The sequence below is a fragment of the Hyaena hyaena genome, unplaced genomic scaffold (assembly GCF_003009895.1).
Source record: "Hyaena hyaena isolate Hyena2069 unplaced genomic scaffold, ASM300989v1 scaffold_978, whole genome shotgun sequence".
In the NCBI taxonomy this organism is placed as follows: domain Eukaryota; kingdom Metazoa; phylum Chordata; class Mammalia; order Carnivora; family Hyaenidae; genus Hyaena; species Hyaena hyaena.
Window position 1 is genome coordinate 45,843 of NW_024081612.1, and position 27,661 is coordinate 73,503.

Below are 27,661 nucleotides of genomic sequence, written 5' to 3' on the forward strand. Positions count from 1 at the left end.
GCCAGTGTCAAGGCCACAGAACCATCCCACTCCTGCCTATCCCCACCAGCCCATGCTCACGTGTTATCCCTGTATTGCAGACCTCTTCTTGTTCTGTGTGTATATATGTGTGTGTGCTTGTGTATGTGTGTGCATGGGTGTGTATGTGGTGTTTGCACATGTGTGTGCATGCATGTGTATGCTTACATGTATGTGTGCATGTGCTTGCGTGTGTGTGTGTGTACATGCATGCTATGGAAGCCCAGAGGCCCCACGGTGCCCCAGCCCTCCAGCAGCGTCTGGTTGAGCTGGACCTGCCCGGAAGGGCTTCCAGAGCCAGTCACAGGCAGCTCCCCATCAGGTTCTCCCTGTGCCTGGACCCACAGACACAGCCCCTGCCAGGGCCCACAGGCAGGAGCCAACGCCAAGTGTTTTTCCTTCCTTGGGTGTGTGGAGTGATAATGTAGCAAATGAGCAAGTCAACAGCTTGCCTCCTTCCTATACTGTAAGTGAAAGACGAAGGATGCTGCTTGCCCAGGGATGAGTAAGCAAGATGCCATGCTTTCCCTGCCAATGTGCTTTGCTCGGCAACGGCACTGTAAGGTCCTCTGGTTCCAGGCTGTCTTCACTCCATCCGCTTCCCTGCACTCTCTGACCTTCACAGGCCGTCCCTCACATTCCCACTCCTGCCAGTCTCTCTGGTCACATGAGGGCCTGGTACCTTCTTCCCTCCTGGTTCTAAGCCTGCTGTTCCCTGAGCTCCGAGCGATGCTGCCTCAGGCTCTCCAGACCCGCCTCCCTTGGGCCAGTAGTCCTTCCGGTCTGCTCACTGTCTGGTCCCAGCTCCTCGTCACTTCCTGGGATCTGGTGGGTCCCCTCTGGGACAGGCGCTGTGGACAGGCAGCTCAAGTGCTGGCGATGTAACACAGGAAGCCATGGGTGCGTGGCAGACAGTGCTGGAGCAGCTCCTAGGCGCTCTCATGTACCTGGTTCAGGGACCTGCACTTTGGTAGGCCTGGGGGTGGGGGTTGACTACAATACACGAAAGGCGTCTGATATGTCAGATAGGTACTCTTACTGTTCTCGCATCATGGATGGCCTTCAGAGAGGTTAAGCAACTTACCTGAGGTCACACAGCTTGTAGGTGGCATATCCAGGGTTCGTAGCTAGGGTTTCCTAGAGGAAGAATGCTTCACGGTGGAGGCTGGAAGGACACAGGTGTCACAGATGAGCAGAGAGCAGGGCCTGGGAGGTAATGGCATCTGAAGTTGGTGCAAAGGTGTTAGGAGGTGGCATGCTCCACCTGCAGAGAAGAACAGGGCAGAGAGGAAGGAGGTTCCCTCCTGAAAGGCCCGCATGATGTTTGTCTCACCCCCGTCTCCTCCTCTCCTCCTGTATTCACACACACTCCCACATGGGGCTTGGCAGGGAGTCCAGGACCACATGCATGTGGAGTGCGGGAAGAGGCCGGTTAGCTCTGGCTGTGCTCTGAGGTCTGAAAGCCAGAGGCTGACGCCGGCTTGTGTCCTCTGGGAAGCTAGCTCTCAGTGCAGGGTGGTCATCTGGGCATCGTCTCGGACAATGGGCAGTTAAAGCAAATGCGTCTGAATTCCTGCCCATGTACTTTTTTCTCCTCTAGTTGTTTAGGACAGACAGTGGCTGGAGCCGCCCAGGGAACCCTGTTACAAGATCCCTGGGCCTCCCTCCCTGGCTGTGTGACATCAGTGGCTGGAGGTCCCCTGGACAGTAACTTCAGAGGACCTTCACATGTTGCATGTGAGCCTTCAGGAAGCCTCACAGCCATTCCAAAGCCTGACCGTGCTCCCTTCGGCCCAAGAGCTCCCCTAAACAGAGGCCCGGGCCCCCTCTCCAGAAGGCCACTCAGCCTGAGACCCAAACAGCCCTTGCTTCCAGCCATCTCAGATGCTGACCCTACATTTTTCTTGAGTTATCTGAGTGAATTATTTCATTCTTTCTTTATGTCCAGAGCAAACCCACATCATCATTTTATTAATGTATTAGCAATTACTGGGTAATGACTTCCAGTTTAGCGTGGCCCGCGATACGGGGACACTTAATCACAAATCTGCGTGATGGGCCTTGAAGTTCTCTGGGGCCGGAAGCTTTTCCCATCAATTAAGCTTCAAAGAAATGGATTTTAGGCTCATCTGCAACTGTGTTTGCAATTTCTTTTATGGCTCCCCTGCTTTTCTCCTGGTATGTTTAGAGATACCGGGAAATGTGGTGTGGGCCGAGGGCCGAGGTATTTATGTGATACCCAGAGAACAGGTTTATAATGGTCATTATAAATATCAAAGTGCTTTGAAGTAGGACAAATTATATTTCCATTATAGTCATTTCACAGGGGCCCTTCTCAGTGCCATAAGGGAAAGGGATGTTGCCCTGGAGGTGTTTTCTTTGGAAAGAGGTTGGATTTCCAGAATCTTCCATGGACCCCAGACTCACCCCATGCTGCACAGGTGTCGGGACTCTTCCCATGAAAAATGCACGGAAGATTTCCCTGTAATCCAGGGCACTCCTCCTCTATGTCAGGGGAGATGCCATCCTGGGCCACTGACTCCTACAACAGCCCTAAGCAGAGATCCCCTTTGCACAGATGAGGAGGTGGGGCCCAGGAGGAGAAGGGCTGAGCATCTCCTGCACGTGCTTCATTCATTGTACTGGTTCTCTTCTCCTGCCCCCACTTATGCAGTAAGTTGGGTTTGACTAGAGAAGGTTCTAGGTAGAGGCAGAAGGAAGTACTGTGAGCATGGAATATCTATAATCATTTAACCCAATGGTTGTTCTACAGCATCTTGGACCCGGTGTCAGAAGGAAATGTATGTATGTCTCAGTAGAAGCGATTGTGGACAAAAGCCGAATGTCCATCCATTCAGTCATTCCTTTGTTGGTCATATGCTGGCTGTGTGCTAATCACCTGCCACAGTGCCCTTTGGCACTTGGGCCATGACAGGAAGGTCATGGTGGGCAGGTAGACAAAGCAAAGATGATAGATGTCGGGAAGGGGGTGCCCAGGGCACCGTGGGGACACACTGGTGTGTGAGCCCAGCCAGGAGCTGTACAGTAGGGGGGTACGGGGAAGTGGTGTGCCATCTAAGACACAGAGATGATAAGGAATTTGCCAAGAGGTGGGACTGTGGTGCCAAGGCCTAGAGGTGATGCAGGACCAGTTCGAGATGATGAAAGTGGTTCAGGTTTATGAGTGGGGAGAGGCCAGGTGAGGCTAGACAGCTGCTGGCCAAAGGGAGCAGCTTGGCTCTCCCCTGGGGCAGTTGGAAGTCCCCCAAAGATTCCTCCAGCTGCTGAGTAGAGGGTTGGGACAAGATTATAGTCAGGGCTAACCAGGGTGAAGTAGTTGTCCAAGTAGTGTTAATGGTTTCCTCGAACTAGAATAGAGTCGGTAGGAGTGAGGGAACCTGGCGCCATTGAGAAACAGTCAAGAGGCAGAAATGGCCAGAGCCAGGACCGACTGGCCAGCGACAGCTAGGATCTCAGGGGCAGTGTCTGCTATGCAGTTTGGCCAGCAGGGGCCTTTGGTGGAGGACCACTGGCTGAGTGGGGATGTAAAAGAAGAGGCAGTCTTGCGGGCAGGTTCAGCGTGCACCATGCTGAGTCTAGGGTTCCTGCAGGACAATGTGGGGAGATGCCAGGCCAGCAGTGGGGTATGAGGTCTGGAGCTTAGGAGAGGGTCAGGACTGGGCAGTGCATGGACACCTCTCCAGGCTTCCCCTGCCCCCGCCCTTGATGGAGGGGAGACGCTACTGGGGAGCAGCCTGAAGCTCTATCCAGCCTATATCTCCCCTTTAACCAAAGAACCAGAGGCTCTAGCAAGCCAGGAAGGCACTGGCAGGAGGAACAACCAGAAACCCTCGTCAATGATGAGATGTGACGGTGCCTGTGGATACCAGGGCAGGCAGATGGAGCGTGGCAAAGAGGCCATCTTGGGGGTCCCAATTCTGTCTCACCCACAGGAGCTGCTCCCTAGAGGGCACCTGGGCCTCTAGGAGCCATGTGACAGGGGCACCCACCTGGAGGCTGCTGATGGGCAGGGCCAGTGAATTGCCCCATCCCTGGGCAGTTAGCACTTTTCAGAATGTACATGGTGGGGTGGGGTGGGCTGGGGTAACAGAGACAGAAAGGGTAACCCAGATCCCTGTGGCTCACCCGGCACTCACTCACGCCACAGCCAAGGCAGGCAGGAGCACCAGAGGTCACCGGCTCCATTCAGCCCAGACCCCCTCGGAGCTCACCTGCCAACCAGATGTTTCTCCCACGAGGCAGAAACACCAGGGATTCAGTCTCGCCGTCATACACAACCTGTGATGCACCAACACCCACCCCTGCCAGACACCCTTCACAGGTGCTCTCCCTACCCAGGCACTCTCTAGGGCCATACAGCTATGAGTAACTCCTAGCCAAGCACCATGACGGTTTTCACTAATCTCCGTTTTTTTCAACTGGTGTCCCCCAGGATGCTCAGTACATGTCGCTTAGAAGTTAAATCAACTCCACTGAGCTAGGTGATCTTGAAAAGGACTCTTCTCCGGCTCTTACATTTGCTTTCTGATGAATGGGATGATGGTTCATCGCGGGCTGGTGGGTATTTAAAGCTCTGAGAGGTGTACGGTCTCCGCTGTGTAACAGGCAGTCTGAAACCTGAAGACGTGAGCTGGGAGAAGAATCGTGTCTCCGAGGACACGAGTGGCGTCTTGAGTGTAATTGCTGCCGGTGTTCCCACGCAGCAGCCCCACTTCCAAGCCAGCACACTCCCTCCTTGTATGTTGACTTTCAGTCCCGTACTCTTTTCTGTGATCCCTTAGCTCTTCTGCATTATTTGAAAGCCATAATCACGGCCATTTGCTCCGGGGGATTTGATCTGGAGAAGTGGACCCAGACCCACTCCTTGAATTCGCCTCAGGCTTTGATTCAGCGTGAATGCCCCCCAGCCAAACCAGCAAAGCCGCCTGCTGCCAGTTTTGCCTTCTCCTTTTAAAAACAAGTGTAGAGTGTACACACATTAGTTGCAGAGGATTCTTGACAGCCTGCTTCTTAGCTGGCAAATGTAGCTTTGGATGTGTTGTTTGGCGCACAGGGACAGAAGCCCCCACCCAAGGGATGCAAGCCGGACTTCCCCCGATGGTCTGCTTGATAAGCATACACAGCCATGTCCAGAGAAAGGGCCCACTGTGCCCATCCCAGTGTCACACTGAGTAAGGGTGGGCTGGTGGTTCTGGGACTTACTGGGAAGGACGCTTCCTGAAGCTGAGAAATGTGGGCCTGGAGCACTCCCACCTCCCTGAGTGCAAGCCTGCTCCAGCTGTGAGAGGGAAGGACATGACCTAGCAGTGCCCACATTTTCATGTCCAGTGGGGAGCTGGCCTCTTGTCCACTCTCTGCCCCAGTGCCTGGCCTGGGGCTTGTTGCATCTGCACCCCAAGTACATCAGATGTCTGCTGAGTGAATGCAGATGGCACCTAGGCACCGTTCAGGGCTGGCTGTGCTCATTCCCCACTCCCCCGACCACCCCCGCCTCCTCCCCTAGCTGGACAGACCAGCTTTGCTGGGGAGGATGTAAGCGTGTTTTCTGGAGCCTCCAGATGATGGAGTTCTTCACCCCCTGCCTCTTTGGCATGTGTTCATCCTGTGAGCTATGATTACAGTAAGCCTGGCAGTAATTCATGCGCTCGTGAGCTCACAGAGCAGGGGTGAGCTTTAGAGTCACCCATCTCTGCCGAGCCAGGTGTTCAGACTGGTGGTAAATGATCTCCTGCTGTGGAGTAAAGCGCCCTCTGCTCCTTCAGCGTGTTATCCAAAAGTCCTGTTGCCTGGGATCAAGGAGTTCGTCCCCAGGCACCAAGTGCAGTAAAAGTGTGGGTATGGTGGGTACAGTAACCACAAGAAAGGTCCACACACTTCCCATCCCTGAGGCTCCTGCTATCAGCACATCAGGCCCCCTCTGTTTGGCTGGCGTGTACCACATGTTGGAAAGCAAGTTAGCACCACGGCCAGTTGAAAATCAAGTGCAGGGTCTGGTCCCTGATTGCCACAGAAAGGCGGATGGCTTTCCAGGAGTGCAGAATTGAGCTGTGCCCACTAATATAGGCCAGGACGCTGCTTCAGATTGGAGTTACCGGCCGCAAGGCGTGTGGGTACAACCCTGCCATCTGTCCTGGCAGGCCAGTCAGGCATCACTGGAATGTGAAGTGCGGCTGCAGAAGGGTCCATCTTGTCTCCTCTGAGCAGGTGACCCTTGATGCTCATTTCTGGGCCACACAAGCTAAGTAGCCAGGACCATGGAGATTGAATTCCAACTGGGCCTGAGCCCTCATTTCAGTCCCCACCACATTGGGAGAGCAGGAGGAGAAAACTGGGGCAGAACAGGCCATGACATGGTCCATGAGAAGCTCCTAGGGCCTTACTCCCTGGCCCTGATCCCTGGGGCTCCACAGAGGCCCCTTTGGTGCCAGGGCCCGTGGCAAACTGTCACCGAGAACAGACCGACTGGGCAGCTACCTCCACACCAATACCTCTTCGCCAAGAGTCACCACCCACCTGTCAGCCAGGCCTGCAGCCTGGGACAGTGCTCCATGGGAGGGCATTTCAGAGCCTTGCTCACAGGGCCTAGGAGGGCACCTTAGCTCTGGAGTGAACACGCGTCACATACCTGTCAGGAGCTGAGGGTGAAGGTGAGGCAGGACACCTCAGGCCTGTGAGGACCCCCTGACCCTCAGCCTCTTCCATTTTTTCTCTTCAAGCTGCTCAGCAAAGCCCACCCTACACCCATCGTCCTCCCCAGAAACCCAGGTCTGAGCCAATAAGCAGTATGTCCAGGGAATAGACAACTTGGCACCTGGCCAAGGGGTGCCCAGTCCAGGGTGAGGTGACCAGAAGGACCAGACAAGCTGCTGCACCTCCACATCAGTGATGCCTGCCTATGAACTGCCAGCCCCGCCAGTCCCTCCTTCGCCCTGGCTAAGGGCGAAGCTCCTACCCAGAGCAACTGACATTCTTTCAGATGCTGAGAAACACCAGGTTGCCTCTTTTAAATAAGCATATTACTGAAGTGTAACACACACAGAAAATGAATAAATCCTAAGCGCATAGCTCAGCGCATTTCCAGAGAGAACATATTCCGTGACCAGCTCCCAGGCCAAGAAAGAGAATCTTACCAGCACCCAGAAGTGTCACGCACTCAGCCCCACTCAAGTTCCCACACAAGCGTAACTGCTGTTCAGATTGCCGTTTGGAAGAGGAGAGGCTGTGGCAAACCAGAGGGGCAGCGAAAGCCAACACTGTCACTCAGAGGAGGCCCCAAGAGGAGGGAGGACACTTTGGAAGAGTAGGAGACCAGCAGGTTGAGACCAGCTCCACGTGAGTGTAGAAGGAAATGACCTTGTCGGTGTGGCAAACACAGACCACTGGCATTTGGCCCCAGCACTTGGAGCACAAAACAGTCTCTAAGAACTGGCAGGTCTGGTTGTGATGTCAGCTTGGAACTTGGACCATTTCTAGACTCTGCATCAAAAGGAGAAGAGGCTTTTGAATGGGAGCAGTAGAAATTATTAGTGGAGTAGAAAATAGGGATCACTTGGCCTTCAGGCTTCTTTCTGCCCCAAAGGTCAGACATGGGGCTGCCTCAGGCCGGGGTCCAGCCACTCTGCCCTCCCTGAGAGTGGCTGGGCTCTGGTAGCTCTGTGTCTAAGGGCCCTGAAGACCATCTTGCAATGAGATCTTTCTAGATTTTCTTTCCTATCACTCTTAGATATCAGCTCCCACCTGACCCAGTCACCTCTGGGTCACATGGAAATGCCCTTACTGAGTGTGACTCTGGTCCCCCTGAAGGGGCACTGGCCCTGGGAAGTGGCTGCCAGTCACCCCTCTCAGCTGGAGTCCCCAGAAATCTCCATCTCTGTGGTTCACCTATTTTTCCTGGCACTGGGTGAGAGGGTGAGCTCAGACCCTCGGTCTCTGAGCCAAGGCTTCTGGTAGGAGGAGGCCCTCACGTCTGGGCAGGGTCTTTCCCTCCACCTCACGCCATAGAACAGCCTATTATGTCCATGAATATGGCTTGTGGGGACTCTGCAGGAGTGGAAGGCTAGAATTGGAAGAGAAGGGAACCGGGGAGGAGCAACAAAGGCACCCAAAGAGAATGAACACAACGTTCTAGGCAGGTGACAGCCCGGCTCAGGTCTCAGGACTGAGAGCCTTAAGCTGTGGGCCCTTGGCCCCACCTGCCCACCCCCAGGTGTGCTTTGAGCTGTCTATAATTCTCCTTGGGAGGTTCTTGTTACTCCTGTACCCTGTGAGTCCTAAACCCTCTTAAAACGCCTGAATCCATTTTCATGACAGACAAGGCAATGCCAAAGCCATTCCTGGGATCCGAGAACATAAGAATAAGGAGCTATCTTTCAGTGTGGGTATCTAATGAGTTGCAGCACCTCCAAAGATTCCCATCTCTCAGTGTGCTGGAGACTGAGCTCAACCACCAGCCAAGAGGTTCCGCTGTGTCTGCATTAAGTCAGTTGGCTGCGGGCAGAGGGGCCTTCTGAGCCGTCAAGAGGAGCCACACCCCAGTCTTCCCTTCAGTCCCCATTGCCTACCCTTGCCTGTCGGCCCCTGGCTTCTCTCATTGTCAGGCTCTGGATTCCGGACACGGATCCAGGGCCGCCACAGCCCGCACATCGGATCAGACTCGGCCAGCCTGGGGCCAGCTTTCATGGAGATGAGTTTCTGCTGTTAACCTCCACAGAGAGTGCCCGAATTTTGATAAGTTTCCAGTGTGGTTAATCCCCCAAACAGTGGTGCAGATGCAGGGAAGAGCCTTTCCATTCTCCTCCCAGCAGCTCAAGAGCTAGAAATAATCCAAAATGCTCCCCCCACACACACACACCCCCACCATCAAGGACCGTGCTTTTCCTTTAGAATTGTTTGTGGACTTTTGTTTTCTGTTGACCTGGGATTTACTACCAATCATACAAATCAGAGGGGTTCAGATAAATCTTCAAACGTCAGGAAACTTCTCTGAGTCATCTCAGGTCTCAAAAATCTCTGATCAGGTAATTCTTCTCTGAAATGCCATTTCCTGCCAAACCCGTGTAAAGGCATGAATCCCCGGCTTAGAGCAGACCCTGTTTTCTGAGACCGTTCTCAGGCAGTTTTTCTATAATACCTTTCCTTCTAAAGTAAATGTCCCCTCGAGCCCAGTGAAGCTTCTACAGGCAGAGATGTGGAGCATGTTAACATTTGAGCAGTTCTTTCCTGGAGACCATAGCTCAGTGGCTTTGATTTGCAGTCCACACGCCCCTCTTACAGAAGAGGACCATCTGCGCTTGCTGCCTCTAAAACCCTGAGAATGGGCTCTTTGGCTCGGCTCAGGGGCTGAGCAAACACCCATGAGACAACACAATGGTGAGAAAAACATCATAGGCCTCGCCAGGCATGTGAAACAGGGGATCGGAAAGCTCCCGTGCCTCAGTCTCCTCTTCTGCAGGCCCAGAGTTCTCATGCCCTGCCCAGGGGTGTCCTGGAAGAACAGATACAGAAAAAAAGCCCAGTTCTGCAGAAAAGGGAAAGGATGTAGGTCCTGGACTCTGCTGCCCTCAGTGGGGCATCCACCATCTTCTTCAGGGGCTGTCACCAGCTGCCTCCCTGGGACCAGGTGGGCTCTAGGGCCCAACGGTGTCTTTCTGTGCCTTCTGCCTCCCCATGCTCAGCCTTTAAAGGCTGGACTTGCACACAGGTATGCACGTGTACACGGCAAATCCACAGGGCCACACGCGCCCAGGTGCACCCCCATACTATCCCCAGTGTTTTAAATCTCTCAGGACTGAGAACAGTCAAAAGAAGTAAGACCACTACTTTACACCCACCAGGTAGACCCTGTCACAAAATAATAAATGTCGACAAAGATATGGAAAAATTTCAAACCTCTGTGCACTGTTGGTGCACATGTAAAATGGTACAGGCCACTTTGGCAAATGGTTTGGTGGTACCTCAAAAAAAAAAAAATTAAAAATAGAATCACCATATGAGCCAGCAATTCTACTTCTAGATATAGGCCCAAAAGAACTGCAAGGTGAATCTCGAAGAGAGATTTGCACCTGCCTGTTTGTAGCAGTGTTCTCCGCCATAGCTAAAACCCAGAAGCAGCTAGTGTCTGTTGACCAGTGGATGGATAAGCAAACTGTGATGTGTGCGTACTGAAGATATTATTTAGGTCATGGAAGAAGGAAATTCCAACATGCAACAACATGGTTGAACTTGGAAGACACCTGCAAAGTGAAATAAGCCACTCACAAAAAGATCCTGCAGGATTCCCCTTGCATGAGATACTTAGAGTAGTCAAATTTATAGAGACCGAAAGTGCCACTGTGGTGGCGGCCAGCAGCTGGGGGGTGGAGGGAAGAGCGGCTGTCGTTTAGTGGGTATGAAGTTGAAGTTTACCAAGATGGAGTTATGGAGGTGAACAGTGGTGATAGTTGCACCAAATTATGAATATATTTAATGCCACTGAAGTCTGTACTTAAAAAATGGTTAAGATGGAGGGGCGCCTGAGTGGTTCAGTGGGTTAAGTGGCCGACTTCGGCTCAGGTCATAATCTCATCATTCGTGGGTTCAAGTCCTGTGTCGGGCTCTGTGCTCAGAGCTCAGAGCTGGGAGCCTGCTTCACATTCTGTGTCTCCCTCTCTCTCTCTCTGCCCCTCCCCTGCTCATGCACTCTCTCTCAAAAATAAACAAACATTTAAAAAAATTTTTTTAATGGTTAAGATAGTAAATTTTACACTATGTGTATTTCACCACGATAAAAAAAAGAGCAAAAAATGGGTGTAAAAGAAGGCCACAGATTCCCGTTGTCCCGTAGATCACTCCATTATAATCCTGTCAGACCCAAAGCCACCTTTTCTTAACAAATATTTTGTAGAACCCCTGTATCATTTTGAAATGAATGTGTGTCTTATTCAAAGTGGGATACAAAGGAGAAATATAAGAAACGTAGTAGCAATAAAGTCTGCCTTTCAGTATGCAAATGTGTGGACACCAGCTGCGTATGCTGAGTCCTGTGGTCAGATGTGAGCACCCACCCACGGATCCTGCGAACACAACAGCTGCAGCCAGACCCTCTGAGGGCCATGCTATGTCAACACTTTGAATACTTAAGTAACATTGCTTTTGGGGGTGTGATTCTCCAAACCAGTGAATAATTCTTGATAAAGTTGTAAACATAGTTTAAAATACCCAGCACAGGTGCCTCTTGGAAAATCCTTGCCAAACCCTGGGCACACAGCACTATGTATGTAATACATATATACAATGTTCGTATACATAACATTGGGTTAGACTCTAGGCTCAGAGAATAGTAGCAGGATGTCTTACTTCAGTGACTGCCTGCTGAGACATTTGAAAGCTTGTGGGAGATGCCAGGCCCACAGAAGTTTGTTGTACAGGACTCTGCTCCAAATGGTAGGATCCCTAGGGTCCCTGGCCCCCCCCTCATTAAGGGCCACGTAGGCCCCCCAGTCATTGTGAAAACAAAGACAGTCCCTACAAGAGGCCAGCACAGCTCCTAGGGGCAGCACTGCCCCTCTTGAGATGTCTTATAGAGCCCCACTGCATGCATCGTGAGTCCACATGAGAGCAAAGTACTCCTTCTAGCCAGGAAGTGAGCCAGCGACAGCCTCAGGCCCTGCCGCGTCCCGGGCTGAGGTCCCCCGCACTCAAAGACCACAGCATCTCAAAGCTCAAAGCAGCGACATTCCTGGACATTCCTGACTCCAGAGAAGCTACATTTCCAACCTCCCAACTGCAGGGCCCTTGCCTTTGGTTAGGGTTTGGGGGGATGATGTCTCAGGAACAAATAAATGGAATTGTCCGAGTGTAGAGGTGACGCCTGCTCTCTTCCTCCTCGTCCACTCCAGCTTTACAGCCTGGTGGCCGTCCCCTCATTCAGCCCTCCTGCTTCTCCTCTAGATGCATGTGAGGGGTGGGGCAGGAGTGCGCAGGAGCCGAGCTCTGGACAGGGCCGTGGGGGTGCTGGAGGCTGTTGGGAGTCAGTGTCCTTCCAGAAGGAATCATGACTTGTCAAGGATCCTAGTTGTGTGTGGGTTTCCTGCTAACATGAGAGTAAAAACTCAAGCTCTTCATGCCAGAAGGGCTTTAGCATTTATTCAAGTTTTCAAACATTACTCTCACTCCCAGGCCACCTGATAGATGTGCCAGTCAGTCATAAAAAGTGTCTCTGGATCCCTCTCCCAGGAATCCAACCAATTTTGCTTTCTCTAATAGGAAAAGAAGAGAGGATTATAAATGTCAAACAGCAGATTGTGTGGCAACATCAATTGAACCAGGCATTCATGAGCAAATGTACAATTTATCTAACAAAGGTCCAGGTAGTTTTGTTAATTTAAATTACCTGGTACTGGGGCGAAAATTGAGAGGAGGCTTCGTCCACCGATTCAGGCACGCGTGGCCGTGGGTGCTTCCCCAGCGCCAGGGCGGGCTTGCTCCGCGCTGCTGAAGTGGCTGGGAAGGAGCCACATGGCATGCATGGTGTGGAGATCAGGCTCAAGCAGGGCCAAAGGCCATGTGAAGTCTTAGACCTGCAGATTCTGTTTGCGGACCCAAAGTGGGCCCCATACCTTCAACCCAGGACATTCAGAGGCAGTTGGGATGACTAATAGGCACCCCGGAGCAAAGAAGAGAGGACATTGACCAAGGACAGTTGGCCAGTGTGATGCTAGGCCCCCTTTGGGGTCTGGAAGGATGAGGGGTTGCTGATGAGTGTGATGAGCCCGTTGCTGGTTCCGTAGTTGGGACTAGTGTCTGAGGAGAAGACACAGGTGGATTTAGGAGTGATGGAGGGGACAGGAGGCCAACAGAGAGCCCGTGCCCTAGTGGCTGGTGACCATGCCAACCACGGGGCACCATGGCCAAGTTCTCTAAGACAGCGAAGACATTCAGAGGCATTGGAACATGGTCTGAGGAGGAGGCAGACTAGGGACGAAGACTAGGCGAGGGTGTGTGGCTTGGAGCAGGCAAGACAGCCCCTTAGAGGTGGGCTTTGGCAGAAAAGCCATATTTAGAGAAGGGGCTTTTCAGGAACGGGACATGTGAGAGCAAAGTCTGCAGGCCTGCTTCTGGAAGGTAGGGGAGTGGCGAGTAGCTGCAGCTTAGGTCACAGCGAAGGACCTCCTCAGGGTGCTAGAGTGCGGGTGACAGTGATCCATGTGTTAGTAGCCACAGCTAGGAGGGGTCAGCAGGTGGCATGACCTAGAGCACACCTGTTCTTGTCGGGGATTGTGAGGAGACTGTATCATGTGTGCTTCACGGTCTGCTAGAATTCCCAGAACTTTGTGACTTGGTCAAAGCAGAACTACATCGTGGTAGCAAAAGAATGTGGTGAAGATAAACCCATTGATTTTGGCATTTATTGTTCATTGAATTTTCTCAGAAATGGCAGCAGAAAGATTGTTAATGTTCATGAATTTACAGCAAGTTAAACATCTGTTCCTCTTAAGCTAAACTCCAGTAAAGTTATGGCAGCTCATAAATTAGATGTGGGAGTAAAATGCTTCTTGCTCTTTGCACAGCTTAGTGGTTTCCAAATAGACCTCAGAATGACACATTGCAACTCAAGCCCATGTCACACAACCACGTTCAGCCGTGATGTCGGTGCCAAACGATTAAGCCAAGTTTTTGCTTTGGTGGTAAAGATCACAGCTTTGTCGGGCAGTGGTGACATTACTTATCAGGCGGGATGGGGACAGTGTGAGAACTAGGGCTGACAGTGTTTGCATGGGGGGCTAGGGACAGTCTGTCCATGAGCAGACCCAACAGCAGCCAAGAGGTTGTGGGTACATCCAGTCTCTCCCGGGGGCCCCTCAGGGGATAGGAGGGTTCCTGGGTGAAGGTGTCAGGATCTGAGCCTAGGGTCTAGGACACCCTGCCAGGTCAGGCAAGGGCTGGTGTCCAGTGGGTGTGGCTCAAGGGCATGGCTGACTGCCATGCAGTTTCTGAAGGGATGGCCTGGATATGGTTTTAGAAGAGAGATGTCACAGCCCATGTGCTGGCATCTCTGAGTGCAACCCATCCAGGCCCCTCCCCAGTGTTTCCTTCCTATCTCCTTGTCCCTTACCCCACACCCGTCCCCAAAGGGATTGCTTCCGCCAGTGGCAGAGCAGTGGCCTTCATGTCGGGTAATCTGTGTCCTGCATTCCCCTGTCCAGTAAACGTGGGCTTCGTAGAGGACTCCCAAAGTGCAGGGTTGCCCCAGTGAGGGATGGCCATCTGGGGTTGGGGTCTTCACAGCGGCCGTGATTCCCCCCCCCGCCCCCCACCACAGCCCACCAAGCCACCTGTATATAAAGCACAGAGGCTCCCCAGGGTCAGCTTCATGCTCACGTGCTGATCAAAACCCAAGTGTGGAATGGAATCTTTCCCAAAGCTGTGCTGTGGCTGAATTTGCCCACAGGCCTCCTCAACTGAGCTGCTGCTCCAAATTGTAGCGCCCCCGCCCCCAACCCTGCTGGCCTCTTCTCAGGGCTGTCCAGGCCCATCCTGACCAGCAGGGGCAAAACAAGAGGGCAGAAACTCCCATTTCCCTCCTCTCCAGAGGCAGTATCCAGGGAGCTGTGTGTGCCCAACAGAGGGGACTCAGAGGCGACTCCTAGCATCCAGCAGGGCAACAGTCCTCCTGTGGCTCACCACCTTACCACCCACACCAAGGCTGGCCATGCCAGAGTCCCTTCTGTGGAGCCACCATTGCAGGTTCTGGGGGACCCCAGTGGATGAGATAGGGTCCAGGCCCCCGGTGAGCACACGTACCACACGCTGGAGCTGCCCCCACCACACCCACATCACCTTCCACACAACCCTTCCACAGGAGCTGGCATGAGACATGACACAGCCTCCTGGCCCCCTCCAGAGTTCCAGACCTTGGCCACTGTGGCTCGAGAAGGCTGAGATTGTCCCCTCGTCTGGGCAGGGATACAGCCTTGATCTGAGCCCATGTGCCGTCCCCTCCACCTAGGATTCCACAGCTGTCCAGTCAGCAGACATTCAGTGAGTACCTTCTGCATGCTGGGCATGCACCTGCACAGAGGCCTGGCCATAGCCTTGAGGGGCTTTCAGTCTCACAGGGCTGCCTGGCAGTCAGCAGTGAGTGAATAGGATCAGGGGATGAGGCTGGCAAAATGTAGCAGGAGAGAAATGGGGGCAGCATGCGGGGTGCCTCTTTACCTGGAGCAGCCTGGTGGGAAGACAGAGCAAAGGACTCCGTGAAGAAATGGCTGAGGGTGAGGGAGAAGGAGAGGCAGCCAGGGATGGCTCCTTGCCACCCACCCTTCCTGGTGCCTGGTGTCTCCAGCCCATCCCTCCCCCACTTCCAGGTGCTCCTCTATCCGAGCCTCCAACAGGGGCCTTGACCACATGGCCTCACTCTCCATTAGAATCTGAGCTTCCCACGGCCTGGATGGCCTCTTCCACCCTGCACACCTTGTACAAACCCCCTCCCCTTGCATCTTGGGAGCCTCCAGCCCTACCCACACCTGGAACGGGAAGCTTCACCTGCCTCAGAATGAAGACGGACCCTTCGAGGCCCAGCCCGTCAGGGGCACGTGTGGCTAATGGAATATTCACAATGTCTCCCTCGCTTCCTTTTGTTTTGCACTAAAAAGTGTTCCTTTGATGGACATTTAATTCCAGAGGCTGCTACCTGCTTCCTATCTCTCTTTGCTCAAAAAATTAAATGCGGATGTGCCCATGCCCCTGCTATAATAATCTCCCTCGGCGTGGAGGGAGCGCGGCTGGGATGGGAGAACAGTAGAATCTTCACAGAGGGACAATTATTGAGGGAACTAGATTAATGAGGTGTCATAACAACTTAGCTAGATCTGTGGCTGACCTTTCTCATGGAGAATGGGCTTGATAAATGTAGTTCATTACCAAGTTCTGACATGAAAATAGGATCACACTCTGGGCTCCTCAGCAGGCTGATCAATATTTTATCTGCCAAAGCAGCCCTGGTCCAGGAACACAAGGAGCCCCATACACATGTGCTGGCAGGGAGCCTGAGGTCGGTGCCCAAGCAGCCACTGTGCACAGAGGGCACCCAGGCTGGCAGGAGGGTAGTGGGGTCCTTCCAATGGCCTCTCAGGATGTTCGTCTATGTCAGGCTGACCAGGACATGAGCCTCCCTCCCTAAGAGGCCCCAGAGTGGGAGTGTCTGTGGGCAGTGGAAAGAGAGGGAGAAATCTTCTGTTTATCCACAAATACCAAGTCCGTGGCCACTTGTGCCAGGCACTGGGAGGCGGCAAAGGGAATAATAACAACCAAGCCATGCCCTGGGCTGCTTGAGGCATCAGAGAAGTCCTCAGGCCTGACTGACTCCTTGGGACTTCTTAGTGTCCTTTTATATTTCCTTTTCTGTTATGACCATGGAAGGTAGTGAGGGAGTATCATTGCCCCCTCCGTAAGATAGGAAGTGGAGGCAGGAAGGACAGGGGAATGAATGCCTTTCACAGGATCTCCCGACTCCCTGTCCAGTGCTCTGTCCAGCCTTGTGATGATTGTCATTAACAGGCTGGGGTCAGGCCGACACAGCAGCCTAAGATGAAGTCATAGGCAAAGTTGTTACAGAGTTGCCCCCTTGCCCAGCTTCTTTATGAGACAGTCTTCCCTGAGCCACAAGACTCGGTTCTCAGCCATATTCCCTAATTGACTCATCCCCCAGCATTTCACACTGTAGTGCTGCCTGTGTAACTGTCCAGTCCTGTCCCACCTGCCAGGAACTTGCCATCCTATGGAGGGGGTACGGCAGATGCTTAATACCCATCCAGATCCCCTCATTCAACCCCAGAGGTGGACCATTGCCCATAACACTGGCTGATAGCATCCAGCTGCAGGTACCAGCATCTTCAGCTGGAGGGCACTTTCCGGCCTCGGGACTGCGTGGAAGTGCCAGGCGGGGCAGTGGTTAATGCCCCCAGAAGCACCCTCAGCCAACAAGGGACGGAAGTTGGAGGAAGCGTGCCCTGCACCCTCCCGTCTAAGCGGAGCAACCCTGAGGCCTGCTGGACGTAGCCTCTCCAAGGTTCCGTGGGACTGATCACCCACCCACCCTTTATTGGCTTTCCTGCTCCCCAGGCTCACATCCCTCTACCTTCTGCTCAGTTCTTGGGGTCATCTCCAAACGTGCTTCTCACCCTAGATCCTTGTCTCAGGGGCTGCTGTGCAGGAGCACAGGGCTCAAACTAATAGGACAGGGCAATTTGGAACTGGGCAGGGAGTAGGAAGCTGGATGCAGGAAGGTGGTTCTGTGTGTGCAGGCCAGAGGAACAAGGCTTCCCCACAGAGGAGGCTGAGCTGGGCTCTGCAGAAAGGGGAAAGGAGAGGGGGAGGGAACACCTTCAGGAAGGGCCCCAGAGCAGGCGTGTATCAGCGGTGGTCAGATCTCGGTGAGCTTTTGGGTCTGCAGGAGGCCTTCCTGAACTCTCCAAGCCTCACTCTAAGCTTTGACCTAGCCCAGGCCACCCTTATTTAGGACACAAATCTCTCTTTATCTGGAAACCGCCAAGACTCAGAGGAAACATTAAAATGACTTTCCTAGCACATGGGTACTAGGGTGGGTCATGTCTATCCCCCTCACACATACAATAGATCGCATCCACACCCTCTGGCAGCCCCTGCTGGCTCAGGCACAGACCTCAACATCCCGTGCAAGCGTCCTACCTCCAGAGTTCTAGGTGGAAATCCCACCAGCTGTCAATCCATTAGTGGGGAAGCTTCACTTTACTCGGGGCTGAGTCACACAGGCCCTGGTCTGAGGCTCCCAGGAAGGGCTGACCATTGCCATTTTCACCATCATCATGGCCAGCACCCATAGGGACTCAGGGAGAAGGGTTGTGGTTCCCAGACCTCTGCCATGCCCCTTCCAGGGACCTTCTCTCCAAAGTGTCTAGGGTCAAAAGTGCCAAAGGCAAAATGTGGGGAGGTGATCCCTCTTGCCCACTGGGACCCAGGCCCACCCCAAATGGGGACAGGAATGTTAGTTAAGATGCAGTGATGTCTCAGCAGGGCCCAGAATGAAGTGAAGAATAAGCCATGTGAAGATTTGAGTAAAGAGCATTCCAGATGGAAGGGGCAGTGAATGCAGAGCCCTGGGCATGAGACCATTCTAGGGCCCAGTCTTTCCCTCCACACTCCCACTACTTAATGTACCCTGCGTGGGCTTGCAGGGCAGGCCCAGGGGTGACCCATCTGAAGATAAGAAGAACCCAGCCCTTGAGTACTGACCCTCTCTTGTCCAAATTGATTAAGAGAAAGAGGAAGATCAAAAAACAGAGGCTGTGTGGGCCAGGCCTTGGGGGGCCCCATGAGGCAGATGCGGGCCAGCCAGGGGCTCAGATCCCCTGTGCAGAGGGCCCTGCTTAACCTCCTGCCAACCCCCAGGAGGGAGATTTAGAGGATATCTTCCCTTTCTTTATATTCATCTGCACTTTCCACGCATTCTTTGATGGACATGTATTTCTTTTCTAATAAGACAATTGTTCAAACCCGGCAGCAGGGTGAGGAGCCTTTAGCTAAAGGCCGGGTCTGGCAGATCCACAAACACCCAGGGCTCCCCCTGTGAGCTCTCCTCTCTGCTCCCATGGGGTCACCAGGGGGCCGGAAGGAAAAAATACACCTGGGGCTTGCCAAGGGGCTGTCCTTGCTGGAGATGGAGCATCAGAGGGCGGTGAGGACGTCCCAGTGAGAGGGCTTGGACTTCAACTAAAATGGCCATCTCCGTGGGTGCAGAAATGGCACCATTGGGCATCTTTCCTCTGGTTCTCACAACTCCCCGACATGCTGGGAACACTAGAGGAGCTCGAGGACACTGGCCCAATGGTTTCATTATCTGAGGCTAAGACTCATGTCAAGGGCAACTGCTTCTGAAGTAAAGAAGGATTTAAGATTGTCTCCCAGCAGCACCCCACTTCATCTTGATTGCCTGGCATCCTGCCTCAACCCCACTCTTCCCTCCCTCCTTGCTGCTCCCTCGGCCCCCACACCAGCTTCCTCCAGACACTCTGCCCCTTGCTCCTGCCCTGTGTGCCCTGCTGCCCAGCATGGTCTTCCCTTCTGTCCCTCATCCTTCAGGGCTCATCCTAGATGTCCCTCCCCAAGGGAGGCCGTCTTCACCCCAGCCCTGTGAGCACCCCCTCTGCAGGCACCTCTGATGCCCAGGACTAGAAGTCCGTTGTGTCCCAGCATGCCAGCGGCATCTGAGACATGCTTTGTGAATAAATGCTGACAAAGGGTGGGAGGGAAATGGCCTGTGTGAGCCCTAGCAGGGGGCAAGACCGGGGGCTCAGGGAGTAGACCCTTCCCCCACCCCTTTCCCCCCAAGTTCATTTCTAGACATGTAGCTACCTTCCTGTGAGGAAGGTTGGAGGGACCAGGAAGGATAAGACACCCCCCTACACACCCATCCTGCTTAGCCTGGCCCATCCCTCAGGTGGCCATGCTGTGCATGGTCCCTGCAGACTGTCCACACAGCAACCTCCTTCCCATCCATACTACTTGTGTCCTGTGTCCTGACTTCTGCTCCATCCCACCCTGCTGGGGGCTGAGGGGTGAAGATTGGGACAAAATTCTTCTTCATGCCCAAAATAAACTTTTAGGCCCAGGAAGAAGAATAAACTAGAATAAACTAGGCCCAGGAAGAAGAAGAACCCAGCAGACTACCACAGCTTCCCCTGGGCAGGAGAGATTCTGTAGTGGGACAAAGCCCCTGATTCCAATGCTGTGCACTTCTGAGGCCTGGAGAGTCTGGTTTGCCAGGTGGGAGCCCTGAAAACTCCTGGAAATGGATATCCTCCCAGACCAGAGAGAGGTACTGGCCAGGTTAGGGAGATGGGAGAGCCTTTCTCATCAGAGCGTGGAGACTCCCAGGGAGCAAATAAATTTGATTATATTGAACACAGAAATTGATTTTTTTCTAAATAAACATGTGGGAGAAAATGGTAACAGGCATCTGTTTCTGACGAGAATCAATTGACCCCCAAATTAGAAGAAAATCTGGAAACATAAACAAGCACAAGAAAAAGTGGCTGGGTGATCCAGGCTTGTCTAGTGAGGGAGGGAGGGAGGGAGGGAGGGAGACAGACAGACAGACAGGCTTCCCCGTGAGCCTTTCTCCACCAGGTAGCTTCCTTGTTTGTTGCTCTTTAGCAAATGTGCCTTTAGTAATGAGGAAGGGACAGTAGCTATCATTTTATGAGTGCTTGCTTGGTGTCACGCCAGTGCTGAGCCCTTTATGTGCGTATCTTATCTAATCTTTGTAACAGCCCCATGTGGAAGGCACTCCTCTCCCCACCTCACAGATGAAATCACAAGGCTCATGTTCAGGCGACAGCAAACCCAGGACTCAAAGTCAGTGGACTCCAGAGCCAAGTGCTCCCAAGCATGGCTTGATATTGACTCTCCAACCCTGAGCTATTACCTGGGCCCTCCCCTGGCCTTGGAATTGAGGGGAAGAGCCCCAGGCCCAAGGGTCCCTTCCAAGCAGCACACATTGGTCTTCGATGGGGTTGACAGTGAGGCACCCACGCTGCTTCCCCGGGACTTAGCAAAGCCAAGGGCCAAAATCCTTCCCCCCTTTACCACCTGGGAGGTGGAGCTAGAGGAGCTATGCTGCTCTGCTAACAGCCCCAGAGCCTCAGCTCTGGGCTGAGCCCTGTGTGGTGTTCGCCCCAGTGGGCCCGTCCCCAACACGATAAACTACATCATGTCACAGCCCATCACAGGCCTCATTTGCCAAAACACCGCGCGGTTCTGAGTTTGTTCCGCAAGCATGTCTGAGATAAAGGACCTAAGAGTCAGGGGCTGTGTGCTTCGGTTTTAATTTCTTAAAGCTCCCTTTTGTTTCTTGGTCATAGACTTGTGTACACGTTTGTTTTGAAGTAATCCAGCTCTGGGGACGTACCTAATTAACTTAAGCAGGGCTTATTAGTCCTGTTAACTAAAATTCCCTAATCTATGAGGCCAAGTTTTCAAAAGCAGCCTTTAAGGCAGGATTAAGGCAAAGACGAGCTATTACAAAATAGAAATGGGGCCAGTTTTCCTAAATCTGCTGTGGGGCTGCCGCTGTGAATTGGCCTGGATGAACTTCCCCGTTGTATCTGGCAGAGTTGCTCCGTGTCTGGCCTATAGTAGGTGTTCAGTAAACATTTGTGGGGTGAGCAGACTGGCCCCTCCTAGCATGTGTATCCTGTGAAACATATATTCAGAGTTTTCCTGAGCCCACATATCAATGGGATGGGTTAGCAGGCGGATGGACAGACAGGCCCCATCTACTCCTGGTACAGCCTGCACTGCCTGTGCTAGATGCTCAAGGCCTCCTTGTAAGCAGGAGGCACAACATTCTCTCAAGACCAAGGGAGGAGTCTGGCTGCATTGACCTCACGCTATCTTCCAGATGACCCGTGCACCATGGCCGACTATGCCCGCCTGAAGAATGTCCTCCTGGCGCTCCAGACCCACCGGCGACCAGTCCCAGAAGGGGGCAGCCGACAAGACCCTGCCTCCCAGAAGCGCCTCCTGGTGGAATCTCTATTTACAGACTTGGATGCAGATGGTGACGGCCACCTCAGCAGCTTGGAGCTGGCTCAGGTGGGTACCGCAAACGCGGAACACCGAATCACGGAGGAGTCCAGGTTCCTCTGCAGTGTGTAGATAAAGACAACCAGAAGATCCACACAAGCACAGGCATTTGTAACTGTCGCTCTAACTGGAGAGGTCTCTCTCCTGCAAGAAGCAGCCTTTCCCCCGGGAGTCAGAGAGCTTGTGTTCAGTGCCTCTGAGAGGATCTCAGTGTCTTCTTCCCACCCGCCACCTTCAGCCACTATTTGCCAGCAAGCTTTGAAGCACTGTCAGCTAGCTGGCAAACACACACTTCAGAGGGGCTAGTCTCAGACATTTTCATCAGGAAGTAACTCTTCTCTTCCTGGAACCCTCTCCTCTGCTTAGCAGGAACGTTGAAGGGAAGTAGCTCTCGCTTCCACCAAGCACCTTGGGAGCTCTTTTTTTTTTTTTTTAAACAAGGTAACAGCGGCTTTTATTTTTTAGTTTATTAATTCATTTTGAGAGAGAGAGAGAGAGAATGGGAGAGGGGCAAAGAGAAAGGGAGGGAGAGAATCCGAAACAGGCTCCACACCGTCACTGTGAAGTCTGACACAAGGTTTGATCCCCAGAACTGTGAGACCATGACCAGAGCTGAAATCGAGAGTCAGGTGCTTAACCGGCTGGGCCACCGGGGCACCCCGAGGACCTGTGCCATTCTTTAGGGCCCAGCCTGCTTTGCTTTGCAGGAAGCCCTGCATCCACCTGTAAGCTGTGCTCTTCCACTTGAGCAGACACTCAGATTGGACCCTGTGGTTTGCCCTCCCTCCACAAGCCCAGCACATGTGTCCCTTTCTCCAGGTCTGAGGTGGTGCCGGGCAGTTATTGTCTGCAGCAGAAAGTGAAGGAGTAACCCAAGGCACCAGCCCCTGAGAGCTGCAGAGAAGGCCTCTAGGATGCTGGTGCGGCCGGGAGGGCCAAGTAGGCCAGAAGGACCTGCATTCCTGCTCCCGTTCTGCTGGTCTCCCTCAAAGGGCCTGGAGCCTCCCTGGGCAGGTGCAGAGATATGCAAGGAGGGTGAGGTCGGTCGCCTCATGAGGACTGGTGGGGCGGGGGAGCTCTTCCTCAGAGCCCACAGAGTGCCCACCCAGAGGAGAGATAATATAGATGAGTCCCCACCTTCGATGCCACTTTGAAGACATCCTTCACACGGCACAGTGGCCTTATCAAATCTGTGGCCAGGTCACTAGGAAGGGCTGGGCTGAAGAGTGCCCTACCTTTACTGAGCATCTCCTGTGTGCATGGCACTAAGCAAGGCCCTTGACTAATGACATAAGAAACACAAGAGAGTCCCTTACTGTGTCATGTAGTAGCTAGGAATTCAGACATGCTGGTCAAGCTTCCTGAGTTGAAGCACCACCTCCAGTATCTACTAGCCAGTGGGTCTTAGGAGAAAAGCTCACCTCTCTGGGCTTCCGTTTCTTGTCTGTGACCATCACAGGGTCAGCAGGTAGATGAAAGGAGCTAGGGCATGTGAAGTGTTCAGCATGGTGCCCGGCACATGCTACCATCCCAGTGGTGATCAACGTCCATGCCATTATCACTGTCTTTGCTATTATTGTGTCCCCCTTAAACCTTTTGGCCACCCTCTGCTGTAGGAGGTACTCCTGTTATCCCTACTTCACAGATATTTTTAGATGAGAAAACCAAGGCTTCAAGAAATGAAGCAACTTGCCTGAGTTGTGTTCACTATTGAGAACACAATGGAGCTCAGGCAAACCCAGGTGGGCTGGGGCAGCTGGGTGGTCCAGTCAGTTAAGCATCTGACTTCACCTCAGGTCATCATGAGTTTTAGTCCCTCATCGGGTGAGCAAGAGCCCTGTTTCTCTCTCTCTCTCTCTCTCTCTCTCTCTCTCATTCTCTCTCTGCCCCTTATGGGATTGTCTCTCCCTGTCCCTCTTCCTTCACTTGTGCCCTCTCTCCCCAAAACAGACAAACACGGGTGGGCTGTTGCTTGCACACCTGCTAATCTCACAGCACAAGGGTCTCCCTGGGGGAGAATGGCTCACACAAGAGGGCTCCACCTTGTCCTCCTAAGGTCTGTGAGGCCAGCAAGTGCCCACAAAACCCAAGTACATAGCAGTCACCTGGAGGCTTTGCCACGCAGGGTCCCCTCTCAAAGCCCCTCTACTCCAGCAGGTCCCGAGGCTGCTTGCAGAGAAGTCGCTGGGAAGCACAGAGCTGAAGGCACCCCGCTGTGCCCATCTAGCCCTGGGCAGCACGTGCCAGTCCATCCGGAGCCTGCCAGGAGGCTTGCTGCCCACTGCCTCCTGGGCACACACCGTCCCAGCCCTGGCAGCCATCACATGACCACCTCCAGGCAGACTCGGCTCCCAGCTATGACTAAGATCCCAAAGAGCAGGGCCAGCCACTGGCAGATGACCCAGCCTCTCTGAGAAAAGGCCAGGTCCTGTCGGTTACAGGTACCTCGCAAGAACAACCATCTGGCAGGTCCCGGCGCTACAGGCTGTTCAGGGATCACCGAGAACAGGTGGATTTGGCTTGTCTTAGACGGAAGCAGCTGTGAGCTCTCACCGCCCCAGCCCCACATGGCTCCCCGGTGCTGACAAGCAAACAGAACCTTCCTGGGCTTGTTGCTCTAACCTGGCAAGCACGTGCTCCAAGGCACCTGAAGCCATTAACAAGCATGGTAATTGGACTATGATTTCCTCTTTAAAACGTAGTGTATTTAAAGTCCATTTCATAAAACTGCCAAGCAGAGCCCAGCTAATCGCGGCCTTTCCTTGACACTAAATCAAATGTGTCAGGGAAAAACCTGTCCGTCCCACTGAAAGTTAATCAATTTCCAATGCAGAAATAGACAAGGGGAAATTTCTATCTTTGGAAGATTGATTTCTGGCGTTATGGTTGATCTCCCTTTTATTGAACACTTACTTGCTAGGTGAAGGGTCATTTTTTTTTTTTTAACGTTATCACATTAAATTGCCTTTAACACAGCAGGCCAAGCTGAAACTGTTAAATAAAGAGAAAATGTCTCTGTCCCCCTCTCCCCACAAAATAAAATGAGATCATTTCCTTTCTTCTGAGATTTCATTCTCAGCATTTTCCTTGCAGGACTTTTAGTCCCAGAAACCCCAGCCTCTGGGTCCAGCTGAGTGAGGGTGCCTGGAATTTCCACCCTTAGTCACCTTTCGGCATCTGGCTGGTCTTGCTGGTGAGGCCATGTCCAGAGAATAGTTCATAAAGGCCCATCCGTGGTAGCACCATGCGAGAATCCCAAAGCAGGCCTTTGTTCCCCTGGCAGAATGAGGCAGGCAGAGGCATGGAGCTTAGGCAAAGTCAGCAGAATGGCACCTGCCCCTTTCTGGGGGGACTGGTGCTGTGACTAGAGGTGCTGCCCTGAGATAGGTGAGGGCTTTTGGGGTGCAGGATTAGGCAGGCACGCACTGATGGAGCAGTGACCTTCTAGCTCTATGAAACTAGGAGCCAGGAGGGCCTCAGCTGAGCTCAGCCACTGTTTCTTTGCTGAGGTTCTCTGATCAGGCGCCTTCTCTTCCCTGTGTCCCTATCTGTAGCATGAAGGGGTAGACCAGGACCCTCAAAGACCCTTCCCAACTGAGACCGTCTGGGATCTGTCTGCCCAGATCAGGAGAAAACACACCTGAATGCTCATCCCAACCCTGCCCCAACCACCCTGTGACCCTGGGAAAGTCCCTGCCCTCTCTGAGCCTCAGCTTTCTCATCTATAGAATGAGAGGGTCAGGGAAGACAAAACCACAGAGCTTTGGGTGCCCCCCATGGCCCACTGAGCTGGCACTGGAGTCCTTACCCCTCCCTCGGGCAGTGACCGCAGTCCCTCTTGGCGGGAGCCATTCTCCAGCCATGCCCACAGCCCTGCACTCACTCCCTGCTCTGGCCTCATCCCTTTCCTCACCCACAGCACGTGCTGAAGGAGCAGGACCTGGAGGAGGGCTTCCTGGGGTGCTTGCCGGGCGACCTCCTCCGATTTGATGACTACAACAGTGACGGCTCCCTGACCCTCCACGAGCTCTACACAGCTTTCCGTAAGTCAGCCCCAATGCAGGGCGTGTGCGCGGACGGGCTTGTGTTGTCCACAGGCGGGCCTGTGTCTCCGGGTTGCAGGGCTCTGGAGTCTATCGTCGGTTGTATCCATCGGTGGTTTCTTTCACACATGAAATCAGCTGAATTTGTTTTACAGTGAGCCTGAGCTTTAAGAAAAGGGTAAAGGAACGTGGGTGGGAAGACGGAGCACTTGCTCTGCTCATTTTAGATAAAGGCCCTTAATGGTGTCATTGAAGGAATCGAGGACTATGATTTAAGTGTGGCTGGGAGGGCACTGCCAGACACCTGAGGGAGTCTATGACATGCATGGAGGGCACAGCTTTTCGGGATTTCTCCCGGCTGCAGATCCTGCAGGAGGGTTCTGGAAGCTTGGCCAGCAGGACGAAGAGCCTTCAGTAGTGAGCTCACAGAGTTCAGCAGGGAGGAGAGGGGAGGGCGGTGCTGACCCCAAACTTGAGACAGGAGAGAACACTCTTGGCCCCAAAGAGATGAAGCCTCTTTACAGCAGATATCAGTCAGCCTCTGCTTAAAGCAGGTGATATGTGCATCCTGTGTGAGGCACCCTTGGACATGACCTGTAAGCTCACTGCTCCTACCAGTACACTCTGGAATTTGGGGAATAGGTGTGAGACCTCCCGGGATGCACTGAGTACTTGCAACCACAGATCCTCGAGTCCTCTCCCCCCGAACCTCACCCTCTACTTGGAGTTCCACTTTTGAGAAAAATATGCCTGCTTCGTGTTGACATTTGGTACTGTTAGTGCAAACATTCGCAAGGCCTAAGAAGTAGTCCTGGTGAATCACTGGCAGAAGGGGCTCTTGTGGCAGAGAGAGGAGGTACTCATATGGCATGAGGAGAGAAACGAGGGAGACTCTTTCCTGTGGAAAGTCCATGGGCTTGACTTGGCGGTGGGGGCAGAGGGGAGGGGTGCCTTTCCAGTTCACTGCTTCCCTGTTGCTGACGCTCAAAGTCAAACCCCCAGCTACAGGGCTCTGCCTGATGTACTGTGACTACGTACCCATCCTTCTTCTCCCCGCCCGCTCCTGAAACTCCTATCGACGTACAGGCGTTCATAATAAGGTGTGAATGACTGGTAGGCTTAACCCACTGTGGGAGGTGTTCACCCTGTGGATAGAGTAATTTATGCCTTAAACAAATCTCTACATTTTAGAATGTGTAGCAATATCAGCAAGTCCCTAGACCTAGCTCATGAGAGCCAATGACTAGATTTTCAAGAGTCTTGCAGTTAACCAGTTGGTAGCTTTAAGTCAGCTAATCCCAAATGTAGGGAAGATTTACACCACAGAAATTCATACCACACAAATGCTACAAAAGTGGGGGCACTTTTTTCCTCTGGAGAGCCAACTGTTAGGCACTGACCTGCACATCACTAGACAAGAGCCTTCCTCCTGTCCTCAGCGCCCCCTCCTGCAATAACTTTCCACCTCCCTCACATAGGGACTCCTGGTGCTTCTCATCCCATAGAACATGAACAGGAAAAGAGGCGATGACAGGGAGAGTATCCCTGCATGTCAGGAAGGCACCCACCAGTGTCCTAGGTGTGGCTCTGAGACATTCCCAGCAGTGCTTTCTGCACTTGGGCCCGTTTGCAGAAGATACTGTGAAAGAAGAATTCAGTGCATAGAGCCAGGGACCAAGGCTGGACTTCAAGGACTTGGAGGATGCACCAGGCATCACTACTGAGGTGTCCCATGATGATATCATGAAGCCGAGGATGGCTCCGCTTTGGACCGTCCTGGTACCTGGTGCCACAGAAGCCTATTCTCCATGAGTTCTGTTTCTGCGAATCAGTCGGGGCCCAAGAGCAAACTATTGGCTTTACTCTTGAGGAAATGCAAGCATCCCAGTTGCCCACGATGAAAAAGAAGGCTTCCCTGGCCTCCCTAACGAAGGTCATTATAAACATGAGCTACCTGTGGAAAAGGAGGGACCTCATCA

General features: G+C 53.0%; 1 protein-coding gene across 1 annotated transcript in view; it reads left to right on the forward strand.

Moving 5' to 3' along the window:
* Positions 1 to 14,185: 14,185 nt before the first annotated feature.
* Positions 14,186 to 27,661, forward strand: part of FSTL4 (follistatin like 4) — a 133,672-nt gene continuing 120,196 nt past the window's right edge. Inside the window, exons 1-3 of the mRNA XM_039221384.1 lie at positions 14,186 to 14,192; positions 21,410 to 21,648; positions 25,559 to 25,682. Of these exons, the coding sequence (XP_039077315.1) occupies positions 14,186 to 14,192; positions 21,410 to 21,648; positions 25,559 to 25,682 (370 nt within the window). The remainder of the gene's footprint in view (positions 14,193 to 21,409; positions 21,649 to 25,558; positions 25,683 to 27,661) is intronic.